The sequence below is a fragment of the Urocitellus parryii genome, chromosome 5, assembly GCF_045843805.1.
Source record: "Urocitellus parryii isolate mUroPar1 chromosome 5, mUroPar1.hap1, whole genome shotgun sequence".
NCBI lineage: Eukaryota > Metazoa > Chordata > Mammalia > Rodentia > Sciuridae > Urocitellus > Urocitellus parryii.
In genome coordinates, this window is record NC_135535.1 from 98,826,715 (window position 1) to 98,840,093 (window position 13,379).

The following is a 13,379-nucleotide window of genomic DNA, read 5'->3' on the forward strand; positions in this document are numbered from 1 at the left end:
GACACAGACAAAGAGATGCATATAGTAAGGAATGGGAAAGGTGCAAAGTTGTTGTGCAGTCTCTGGGTGCACCACCCTGCAGAACCTCCACCACGTCTTCTGCTGCCTGAAGCACTCTGAACTCTGACCCTTTGGGTTTTTAATGGAAATGCCATGACTTAGTTATGATTGCTAGCAGACTGTGCACAGAAAACTAGCAAGGCCTGCCTGCTGAGATTCTTCTTTGGCTCCCTAAACAGCATGTTTTCCTCCAGGGTATGAAGCAGGACCACACTGGAATGGGGAGGACCTATTATCAAACAAAGTAGATCAGGGAATTTCTTTATAGCCAGGAAAGATACGATTTTTCTATAACCTGTCTTAGAACGTTATAAACCAGGAACCATGGGGATTTGCATTACTGGGGATTGAACATTACTGGGGATTGAACCCAGGAGTTCTCTGCCTCTTAGCTACATCCCTGGCCCTTTTTATTTTTATTTTGAAACAAGGTCTTGCTAAGTTGCCCAGGCTGACCTCAATTTTGATTTTCCTGCCTCAGCTTCCCAAGTTACTGGAATTACAGATATGTACCACCATATCTGGCTTGTACAAAAACTTTTTACATTTTCATCCATAGCTCTGCTGGTTCAGAGGGAAGAGGATCATGCTGCTTGATATATACTGTGTTTTTGAACCACTTACATTCATTGTGTGGTTAGTAAATATTCCCCTAAGACTCATAAATGTAGTTTTATCTTGCTTGTTCTTAGTACAGAATGAGGACACAAGAATCACTATTAACTTGTGTCTATTTTATCCTGTGATTTCAGCCATAGGGAACTTTTTCTTATCCAACCATTGTTCTTCCTCAGATTTACATTACTGAATCTTAGCCTAAGAATAAACTCACTCTGAGGAATTTCCACTTATTGGAAACTCATCAAACATTCTCCAAAAACTACATAGGTTAACTAGATAGACTAAAGCCACAAAATTCCACACCCTCAGCTTAAATAGAAGATAGAAAATAATAAAATGTTCCGGTGTTTTCTAAATAGAAAATTGCACACCAAATTCCCACAAAAAATCTCTCTATCCCCCTGCTGTAAGCCCTATAGAGTTTGGTGGTGATGGTCATGGCATGGAAGGTCCCTGGAAAATTTGTGTGAAAGACACAAAAGTGGAGTGGGGATCTAAGAATTGACTAATCTCTCCCTGAGAAGAAAAACATCCACCTTAAATGCAAAAATTCTGAAATAATCCTGGCAGATGATAACAAGGACCACACAGAAGGGAATTTAAAGTGTGCAGTTTCATAAAAATTGCTTTTGGAGGATGAAAAGGAGACAAAGGAAGGGAATGACCCTGGGGAAATCTAGGTAACCAAAGAAAACAAGAATAGTAGTCAGTTTGGACTTAGGACCCTAAGTCTGAGATGATTACATCTGCAAAGCCCCCTTTTCCAAATAAGGTCTCATTCAGAGGTACCAGGTTTAGCTCCAGTACTTTTATCCTAAGAAAAGATACTTCCACCAATTACTCTATCCTAATAAGAGTTGGAGCTCTACATGGAGGGAGTAAGTGGAGGGAGAATATCCCTCCTTAAAATTTATTTTCTTCTCAGGTGCTATAATCAGGTGGGTCCTGAGACATTTGTCAGTTTGATATGCAAACAAGACCAGACAGGACATAGAATAAAGGAGGAGACCCTGGAGAGACAAATACTTTCCTCCTGTTTTCCCTCTGATATACTTTAGAAATGGGATCTCAAGTCAAATGGGATGTTGTGGCTCAGGAGTGAGGAGGTGTGTGGTGCAGACCTAGTTGGGTCTTTCTCCAGATGGAAAAGCCCAGAGGGCCTGAGCCAGTGTGGTAAAGAGAGATTTACAAATGCTGAACACAGGACTTCTAACCCTGAAGAATCCCCAAGTTAAAGCTGTAACCAGTAGGGGATTCTGGCTATATTTAATCTCAAGAATCAGAATTTATAAGGAAACATAAAATTTCGTTCTAACTTCTTACTTTAAAGTTTTAGATGAGTAAATTTAAACTTTCCTGTTAGAAGAAAGAACAAAATGATGTCATAGAATCTTCTCATTTGCATTTTAGCAAACGTGAGTTCAGCCTTCAGCTAACCTGAGAAATTCAGCCTGAGACAATGGCAAAAAGATATATTTGATAATCAATCTGATACAAGGATTGCTGTTTAGAAGGATTTTGTGTTTGGAATGACTTTTATGGAGCTTCCAGTAGTGTTTGCTCACATCAGGGTTAGATATTTTTTTGGTCTGAAACAGACTCCAAAATAAAAGCCCAAAGAAGAGTATTTTCAACTGTTGTATCATTTTCCAAAAGTCATCTGGAAAACAATCATTCGGTTTTGGCAGAAATAATGAGAATGTACTTCTGATATGTCAAGTGAATTCAAAAAGTTTTTAATAATAATTGAAAGTTTAGAATCCATAATAAGGATTTGGGGAAATGGATTCATTGGATTAGTAATTTGTACTGAATAAATCAAAACCAAGAACATCTTGTTTGACTTCATCCGAAGGGTTTAGCTACCTCCAGAATTGGAAATGCATACAGTCTTCCTGCTTTTACCATCAGTCTTAGAAGGGAATAAGACCAATTTGCAGGTGGTACACAGTCCATTAAAACAGAATGAAATAAGAAAAAGTATTCTTTTTAGTTGAATGATTTAACAAAGATACTGCATGCAAGATAAATATTCAAATAACAGAGATTTCTTGGATTTCAACATAAATGCATTAGAAAACATTGCAAACATCTTTCCCCATTTCTGAAAGTGATCAAAAGCACAAAGAGCCAAGAAAAATCTTTTAAGTAGTAAATAGAGACTGTATTCTTTAAATTTTGAAACACTGTATGAGTTATACCTAAGACCCAAGTAAATATATAAGTATACTATTGGAAATTTAAGATTAAGTATATGGTAATACCAAATCTTTCTTTATTATAATTTTATTGAAATGCCATTTAAAATAGATTTAGTTAGGAAATTTACAAAAAAAAAAAAAACAATTGCAGCACATCAACAAATATAAAGATGAAATAATTGCAAAGTACTTGTTTTGGTTTTCTTCCCTCTTTCCCTCCTCACCCCCAGTCTTTCTCTTTCAAGATGAAAAGCACTTTAATTTCTGAATGCAGAATTTCTATGGATCCACTACATTTCTAGTTGAATGTGGAAATTCACAAAATACCACCACATCCATTCTGAACATTAGACATTTATTGGAAATTGTTTTATGAATCAAAGTATAATTAATCTTGGTGAATCCTGTGTGTGTATGAAAAGAATGTATATTCTGGAGTTATAAGTAATCCTCTGTAAGTGTTGATTTAATAAAATTACTTGACAGTGTTCTTGGAATTCTCTATACCTTTACTGGTGTTTTATCTATTTGTTTTATCTATTAGTATGCGGGGGGTGTCTTAATCTGTTTGTGCTATAAAAAAAACCTTAGATTGAGTGATTAATAAACAATAGAAATTTATTTCCTCATAGTTCTAGAGTCTGGGAAATCCAAAATCAAGGCATCAGCAGATTTGAGTTGTGAATGCTGTTATCTGCTTCCAAGATGGCACCTTTTGCTGTATCTCTTGCTACTGCTTCTTTCTGAAATTGTATCTCTTGTATTTGTACACACTTCATTCATAGCTGATATAGCACACAAATTCTTGTTGATTCTAACATGTGTAGTCCATATGAAGATTAAGCCTGTCTGTTTCTTTTTTCTTTTCAAAATGTCATTCCTGGACATTCCCAAGCCTCATTGTGAGCTCATTCTGTGATTAAGCTCTTGGGAGTCATGCCAGTGTTAACAGCAACAAGCTCTTCTCTTCACTAAAGCTCCATTTATTCATTTTTAAGAAAAAGGTAAAGACAGTTCCTGTCTTAAAGACTTGAAGCCTTATTGTGAAGTTGAAATGAAAAAAATAATAAATAAGTATTTAACAGCACTAAAAACATAATATGGGCTAAATATTAGATTTTACTTTTAACATTTAGATCAATATACTGGTTTCCTTGAGTGTTTCCTGCTTTTTATATTAGAACACAAAATCCGTGAGTCAAAAAACCTTTGAAAGTCCATCTGCCCTCAGTGGCCAGAAGCAAGCATGGTATACTTGGACACTCAGGAAATATTCATTGAATAAATGATGGATGGATGTGAGCAAATGAAACTATGCTTTCATGCTAAAAGTGGTGAACATTATCTTCTGAATTCCTGGATGCAACAACTAAGAGTATTGCATAAAAACATTGCAACAACTCTGTGAGATAATATTTGTGAAACTTACTATGCCAATAAAACAACTAATATTTTTTTTTGGTACCAGGAATTTAACCCAGGAGTGCTCAACCACTAAGCCATATCTCCAGCCCTTTCTTTATGTTTTATTTAGAGACAGGGTCTCACTAAGTTGTTTAGGGCCTCACTAAGTTGCTGAGTCTGGCTTTGAACTTGATCCTCCTGCCTCAGCCTCCTAAGCTGCTGGGATTACAGGCATATACCACCATACCTGGCTAGAACTTACATTTCAATTAAAAGTTTAACTAATTTTTCAGGATAAGCATCTACAATGACTACATTAATTTGTTGCTTCTATATGCTAGTTTTTCCTTTATATATATATTTAAACTGTGATCATAGACAATAAAAATGATGGTGATTTGATATTGAAAAAGATGAAGTCCAATGTTTGTTTCTGATATGTTTCTTATCCTGTAGGTCTAGTTTGGCACTTCTACTCCATAATTCAGTTTATTAAATGTAAAAGAGTCTTAGAAGGACAAGGAAAATCTATAAAACTGAAACTTTCATTTGCATATTAACAAATTATAAGTAGGCATCTGTCTAGATATATGTTCCATAGACTAGCTAAGTTATATAGAAATAACTGGATCAATTTCTGTGAAGACGTTTCTGATAGGATCACCAGTCATTACCAAGGCACTTTAAAGTCTTTATTTAAAGAAAGAGAAGAAAGTCACACTTCCCATCAAGCCGATAATATATGCTTCTTTTTGGAGCAGGTAATTGAAAGCAGATGCAACAGAAGTGACCTTGGATATTGAAGATATGCCAAGCGTGGTAGAAATCCTCTTTTTGGTCACAACTACTCAGTACTGGGGGTTTTGGGGAATGAATTTATTGGGCTTGTAAACTGCATGGACTGTGTTAAGAATAAGAAGTTCTCTATTAATGGCTTTATTCTCACAGGCTTGGCTATTTCCAGAGTTTCTATAATATGGTACATAAGTTTTGATGGAGTCATAAAGTCATTCTCTCCAGATATGCATACTTCTAGTGACCTAACTGAATATTTTAGTTACTTAGTTTGCCGAAGTCCGGCTGCAGCAAAATAACCGGAGGGTGACGAGCAACTTGTATAGATTGATACAGCAGGAGTGGAAGCCGTTTATTGTAGGACCGGAGGGGTATATATACATTCCACACAGCTTATCTTAATTAACATAAACTAGATACAGCAGTCAACCAATAAGGAATCTCCACACTTAATGGCTTGCTGGTGTTACTTCACAAACCACTCCCTCTGCAAAATACCAGGTGCCATCTTGACTTGTTTACAGACTCTAACATTAGTTGAATGTTTTAGTTCCTCTGTCACTTGAATATCTGGTTTTCTACCAACCTCAGCATCTTCTATTTTTTGAAGACAGCGAATTTTTCCCACTACATATTTCTCTGGTTGAAGAGAAGAATCAATAGAGTTTTTGCCTTTCTGATTGGATGCTTGCTTGTGTCATGGTTACTTACTTTTCTACAAGTTGTGAAAGTGATTAGTGGTGATAAAATGAACCATAGAAACACATCATAGCTGTTTCACCTACAGAGAAGTGATTTCTTACTTAAACAGATTTTTCTCAATCTGGGAGTCACTCTCTTCTTTACAGTATTCCTAATTACCTGTGTCCTATTGATCGTTTCCCTGTGGAGACACAAAAGTCATATGCAACTGAACAAAAATTCGCAGACCTCAATACAGAAACTCATGTGAAAGCCATGGGAGTTTTAATATCTTTTATCATCCTCCTTATCTTGCATGTGATAGGCATCCTCATAGAAGCAGTATGTGGTAGTAAGCCAGAAAACAAACTGCTATTTACTTTTGGTTTCACAACCACAGCCATATATCCCTGGGGTCACTCCTTTATCCTAATTCTAGGAAACAACAAGCTAAAGCAAACTTGCTGGAGGGTACTGCAGCAATTAAAGTGCTGTGAGAAAGGAAAAAATCTCAGAGCCTCAGACAGGCTTGCACAGAAACGTATGTTCCAGGAGAATAATCCGCTGAGAAAATCCTCAAAGACCTTTTTCCTTCTTTTGCATCACATTCTTTTATTGTTCTATAACTGTGTTATGGAACTTCATTCAATTTTCCATGATATGTTCTACTATGTCTCAGAGAATATCTCTCTCTGATGAGATTTTAGTCTCATGTGCAAGTTCCTGACTCTTCAACATCTTCTCATACTCTTCCCAAAGGAAAAATGTCAGCCTGGAACTATTCTAGGTAAAGACTATTGTGTTGGGAAGAGACATTTAAAACAAGCCTCTGTATTGTGCTTTGCCCAACTGCCCTGAAGCACCAACCCCCATCTTCTTCCTCAGGAAGATCTACAGAAAAAGAAACCAAGACAGAAAATCTTGATCAATCTTGACAGTTATGATATGGACTTGAGAAACAGAAAAGGATACTTTTTGTGTGTGCAATTTCAATAATTTAGAAAGTTACTTTTATATTCACTGTTAAAATCCTAATGTGCTTTAAATAAAAACTTGGGTATGTTTGTTAAAGTACGAGTAATCATATTGGTAAAAGTGAAAATTAGAGAAAGAGTCTGCCTTAGGGAGAGGGGATCAGAATACGTATGAAATGAGTCTTCAGACTCCTCAGTACAGTGATTTGAGATGAAAAGTCAAGAATCAAATCAGTTGAGTAAGGATTCTGCCACATCTACAGATCCACAGGACTCAACATGATCTCTGACCAAGGGACAAAAGACTGACCAAGGAAAAGGTCAGGAAAATAAAACATGGCCCAGGGCTCCACAGGCACGTGGGCATAGGCATATCCACACACAGTTTCAGGAACTGGAAGAGCATATAGAGAATATTGAAATTATTTTTAACAGAAATGCTAACGAAAATGAATTTGATACATTCCTTGCAGAATTGGTAAGTACTCTGCAGCAATAGTGAACCAATATTTTAATAGTAAAAAAAAATCCATTTATTCCAATCTCAAAATAACTCAAGGTTATTATTTTTAATGTTGCTACTTAGGTTATAAAAAGAGTTTTGAATTTGTATATATTTGATTACTAGGGTGTTTACAAATTTTTATAGGATTTAAACATTTTAGGAATTACTTTCTCTTATTTTTTCAAGTCTTCTGGCTATTCTTACCAATTTTGTGATTATACATTAGCACTATTATATGTTAGGATTTTTTTCTCTTAATTAGCTCTTGAGCAAATAATTTGTGGTGTTTGTAGAAATGCCTTTATAATTTAGATTAAAAAATCAAAATTTACAAGTTTTATTCATGATTTCTTCTAGTGTTATTTTTGCCAATATTAATTTATTAATTATAGATTATTTTCCCTTTTTCAATAGTTCCATTTTCTACTATAAAACAATGTGATTTTATTGCACCTAAAATTAGCACAGAAAAGCATGAAGGAGAAATTGATTAATCATGTTTGAAATATTTAACCATTATTAGTATATTTTAAATAAATTTTAAGATAGGTGGATAGATAATAGGTTGTTGCTTAGGAATCTGTTTCATACATTAATATATATATATATATATATATATATATATATATATATATATATAAACTGAATAAATAGGTTTCTTATGCCTGAGTAGTAGAATTATAGATTATTTTTATTTTCTTAATCTTTTATAAATTGTTCACTTTTCTATGAAATAGTTTGTGTAATCAGAAAAGATAGTTAAATAAAAGACAAAAGACATGAAAAAAAGTCTGTTTGATTAAAGTTCTTTAATAAATGAGAGAAAGAGCCAGGCCATATGAGAAGGTGGCACATGCATGTAATCCCAGTGGTTTGGGAAGCTGAGAAAGGAGGATTGCAAGTTGAAAGCCAGCCTCACCAACTTAGTGAGGCCCTAAGCAATTTAGTCAGACCCTGTCTCAAAATAAAATTTTTTTAAAAAGGGCTGAGGATGTGGCTCAGAGGTTAAGTGGCCCTGTATTCAATTCATTGAATGAATGAATGAATGAATGAACAAATAAAAATAAATAAATAAATAAATAAATAGGGTTGGGGTTGTGGCTCAGTAGTAGAGCACTTGCCTAGCATGTGCGAGGCCCTGGATTCAATCCTCAGCACCACATAAAAATAAATAAATAAAATAAAGCTGTTATGTTCAAATACAACTAAAAAATCAATATAAAAAAATAAAAATATAAATAAATGCAGTGCCTTCCTCCGTGTTTCCATAAGCTCTGTAAGTACCAACTCAAATGTCTGCTGTCTTTGTTGGTCTGATAATTTACTGTGTTGTTTACACTGACTTTTGATTTTGTTAGCTTGGTTTTCTCATATTTTGTGTCTTTATGGACATAGTGCATATTGCCAGGAAGGATTTTACTTTGTCCATAAAGACTGACTAAGGATCCTATCAATTTTGGACTTCTTTAAACTGAATTTTCATTTTGTAAATTTTTAGACAAATCAGATTCTAGAGCAAATTATAGTCCCAAATATACATGTATGCAAGGCTACAGTAGAAACTCAAAACAACAGAACTACCTCCCCTTCCATTCTGTTTACAGGTAAGCATCCCCACTTTAATCTTTGGCTGGGTGTCCTTGTTTTTTCGCTTGCCCATTACTTTCTTGCCTTCCAGAGATCCTGGCTCATTGATGGTGTCCAGTCTAACTTCCAGCTCTGGAGAGGCCCATGCATGCCTGGTTTCTTATCTTACATGCACATTGTCTGTAGAACTTGAAACTCTGGTTTCAAGACAATTAGTGATGCCCCAGGGAAAACTCTCTTTTTTTGCACTTTCCCACCATTTTTACAGTGCGTTTTTTTTTTTTAAGAGAGAGAGAGAGAGAATTTTTTAATATTTATTTTTTAGTTATCGGCGGACACAACATCTTTGTTTGTATGTGGTGCTGAGAATCGAACCCAGGCCGCACGCATGCCAGGCGAGCGCGCTACCACTTGAGCCACATCCCCAGCCCTACAGTGCATTTTTTAAAATATAAAAACAGTGAGTATTTTTTTTCTTACCTCCTGACAGTTGGACCACCCACTTAAAATATTTCTGAAAACATGTTTTTCAGTTTATTTGTATATTCTGAACTGGAAGCATTTCTGCAGACATGTGGTTAACTGTACTTTTAAAAGCAAAAGTTGGCCTTCTTTTATCCTTCTTTTCAATCTTTACATTTTTTATAAGTGTATTAAAAACTTTGAGATTTTTTTTTTTGAAGATGGTGGAATGTGATGGACATCTTTATCCATAGTTCATGTATGAAGACACAAATTGGTGTGAACATACTTTATATACAACTAGAGATATGAAAAATTGTGCTGTATATGTGTAATAAGAATTATAATGCATTCCACTGTCATTTATTTTTAAAAAGTATTCAAAACTGTTTTCTGCCTGGATATCATATGCATTCTACAAATGTTGGCACATGGTTTTTATATTTTAATTCAAAAATTTTAAAATATTCTTGGGCTGGGGTTGTGGCTCAAGCCATAGCGCGCTCACCAGGCATACATGCGGCCCGGGTCGGATCCTCAGCACCACCTACAAACAAAGATGTTGTGTCCTCTGAAAACTAAAAAATAAATATTAAAAAAAATTCTCTCTCTCTCTCTCTCTCTCTCACTCTCACTCTCTCTTTAAAAAAAATATATTTTTTATAATTTCCTTTAAATGCCAAGGTCATTTAACACAGTAATTTTATAGCTATGAGATTTATTTTAGGTAACTTTTTTTGTAATAATATTCTATTTCACTGAAGTTGGGTCAGACAACATGTTTGTATGATATTTGGCATAGGATATATTTATTTGGCCAAATAAAGATTTATTTTTATGAATGTACCAAGTTTTCTTAAAAGAGTTTTATAGTGCCAGTGTTAAATTTATGTGAACCCTATTACTTATATTACCTCTATCTTTGCATAATGTATACCAACTTGGAAAAGTAAAGTTAGTAAACATACACTTTAATTATTGATTTGTTTGTTTTTGTTCATTATTTTTTTCAATTAAAGTGGCCTTGAACTGGAAACAATACTGATATTGCATTTGCATTTCAAGACATTACTTTTTTTTTTTTTAACCATAGATTGAACCCATGGGCACTTAACCTCTGAGTCACATCCCATCCTTTTTTATTTTTTATTTTAATACAGGGTCTCACTAAGTTGCTGAGACTGGGCTTTTAACTCATGATCATCATGTCTCAGCCTCCTGAGCAGTGAGATTACAGGCATGTGCTATAGAACCTGATTATGAGCATTACATTTTTACAATTATTTTAACTCATATTGAAAACCTTCTTTCAATACTCCAAAACTTATGCATGCTTCCACTTTAAGTTTTATTTTATCTGTGCTAATATTCACTAATTTTGTTACCTTGCTTTGTATTTGGTAACATTTCTTACATCCCTACATTTCTTTTTTTTTTAAATGTCTCTTGTAGAAAACAAATTTTTAGTTTTGATACTTTATTTAATAAGATGTTAAAATTAATTATCATTGACTAGTTATTTTTGTATTCATTGCAATGTGATTATATTATTTTTCTTTCTACTGTCCCATCTGTTTTTTCTTTTTTATGCTTTTTTTCTGTTTTGTCTTGTTTTGTTTTCTCCTTCTTTCCTGTTTCTACTGATACCAGAATTTCATATGCTGAGTTAAACATCAATACTTTCTCTTCGCTCCAAATAAAGTAAAGAATTTTAATTGGTTTTATCTCATACTTCATCTTGTGTGTGAATATGGTCTGGAGTTTTATGATTTTTATTTATATATTTATTCAAAAAACTGATAAAATATGTATAACAAAATTTATCATTTTAACCATTTAAGGGCATAATCATGTGACATTTATTATATTCACAATGTTGTGCAGCCATTACACTATTTCCAATACATTTTTATCATCCTAAACAGAAATTATGAGCACATTAGCAATAATAACCCATAATCTTCCTTCCCCCCACCCTGTTCCAGTAATCTGTAGCGTACTTTCTAGTTTTATGAATCTGACTATTCTACAAATGTCATTTAAGTGGAATCACACAAAATTTGTCATTTGGTGTCTGGATTATTTCACTCAGCATAGTGTTTTCAAGATTCACACACTAATCAGATCCTCATTCTTTTGTATGACTGAATAGCATTCCATTCTATGAAAACACTACACTGAGTGGTATTACTGGACCAAACCTTATAACTCCAATGTTTAACGTTTTGAGGAAACACCAAAGTATTTTCCACAGTAACTGAACCATTTTACCTCCCTTCTAACGAGGGTACAAGGGTTCCAGATTCTCTACATCCTGACCCACACTTGTTTTTCCAGGTTTTTGTTATTTGTAACTCTCCTAGTTGATTTGAAGTGGTATTTCTATTTCGATTTGCATTCCCTAATGACTAATAACATGTAAATCTTCAGAGGGAATGTCTATTTTTTTATTTCTCTTTTCAAAATTAGGTTTGGTTGTTTTTTGTTTTTGTTTTTTGGGGGAGTACCAGGGATTGAACTCAGGGCACTCAACCCCTGAGCCACAATCCCCAGCCCTATTTTGTATTTTATTTAGAGACAGTGAAGTAGAACAGTTGAAGTTGGACACCGAAGCATAGCAGGAAGCAGACTTATTGGCTGCAGCCATGTTCAAAAGGGGGGCTTTTCGCCTCCTTCAAATCATCCCTTTGAACCCCGAGTTTAGAAAGTTTTAGAACTTTATGCCCAGTATGTAAGGGGAACGGCTCAGGGGCTCACAATTTGTGAAAATTCACATAAAAGTAGCTTTTTCACTGTTCTGGGCACCCAATTCAGGCCTAGGACATCCTCTGTGAAAATCAGTGTCTGGGTAAGGGAGTTTTTCTCCTCTTTCCTTTGAAGAGCTGGTTTTCAAGGATTTCTCCACTCTCCTTTAAAAATGTAAATGCCTCTGTGAAGGTCTTGGGTTAGTCTTACACTCTGCTTGAGCAAACATTATCTCCTGCCTGACAACTCTGTTGTAGAAATTCTTGCTGATAGTCTAAGTACAATTATGTTAAACAGAATTTTTGAGGGTCTCTGGAGAAGCTTAATTAAGATTTTCTGTGAAGAAGGGGGTGGCACTACAACAGGATCGCACTGAGTTGCTTAACGCCTTGCTCTTGCTGAGGATGACTTTGAACTCATGATCCTCCTGCCTCAGCCTCCCAAGCCACTGCAATTACAAGCGTGTGCCACCACTGTAGGTTGTCTTTTTTGTAACTGAGTTGTAGCAGTTTTATATGCATTCTGAATATTAAACCTTTTTCAGGTATAAAATCTGCAAATATTTTCTCCCATTCTGTAAATTGTTCAATTTATTTTACCAGCTTTTGATGCAGAAAAGTTTTCATTTTGAGTTGAGTCCAATTTATGTACTTTTTGTTGTGCTTATACTTTTCATGTCATATTTAATAATTCATTGTCAAATCCCAGGTTCATAAAGATTTACCAATAGATTTTTCTCTTTTAATTTTTATCGCTTTGGCTCTCTCTCTCTCTTTTTTTTTTATTGTTTGGCTCTCTTATTTATGCTATTGGCTCATATGGAGTTCAGTTTCAGTTCTGTATATAGTATAATGTAGGATCCAACTTTATTCTCTTGTGTAGATATCCAGTTATCCCAGCAGCATTTGCTAAAAAGATTGTGTCCTAATGAATTCTTTAGCTTTCCTTGTCAAAAATCAATTGACCATAAGTCAATTTAAGAGTTTATTTCAGGACTCAATTCTATACTTTTGGTCTCAATGTCTGTCCTTATGCCAATACCACAGTCTTAATTATTGTAGCCTTATAGTCTTAAAATCATTAAGTATGAGTCCTCCAACTTTTTTCTTTTTAATATTTAATTTGGAATGGAATTTAGGATCTCTATAATTCCATGAATTTGAGAATCAATTTAATGTGTTCTCATAAATGCCTATGGAAATTTTAATAATGTATTTCACTGAACCTGTAGCTAACATAGGGTAGTATCGACATTCTAACAAAAGTATCTTCTTATTAATGAACATTTACTTGTGTCTTTTTAAATTTCTTTCGGCAATATTTTATATTTTTCAGGGCATTAGT

The 13,379-nt window shown here is 34.5% G+C and overlaps 1 protein-coding gene across 1 annotated transcript; it reads left to right on the forward strand.

Annotated features, from left to right (window-relative positions):
* Positions 1 to 240: 240 nt before the first annotated feature.
* On the forward strand, positions 241 to 7,735 carry LOC113198214 (taste receptor type 2 member 114). The gene is given in 4 exon segments (XM_077799076.1): positions 241 to 255; positions 5,632 to 5,989; positions 5,992 to 6,303; positions 7,656 to 7,735. Coding segments are annotated over 4 exon segments (765 nt in total).
* Positions 7,736 to 13,379: the final 5,644 nt, after the last annotated feature.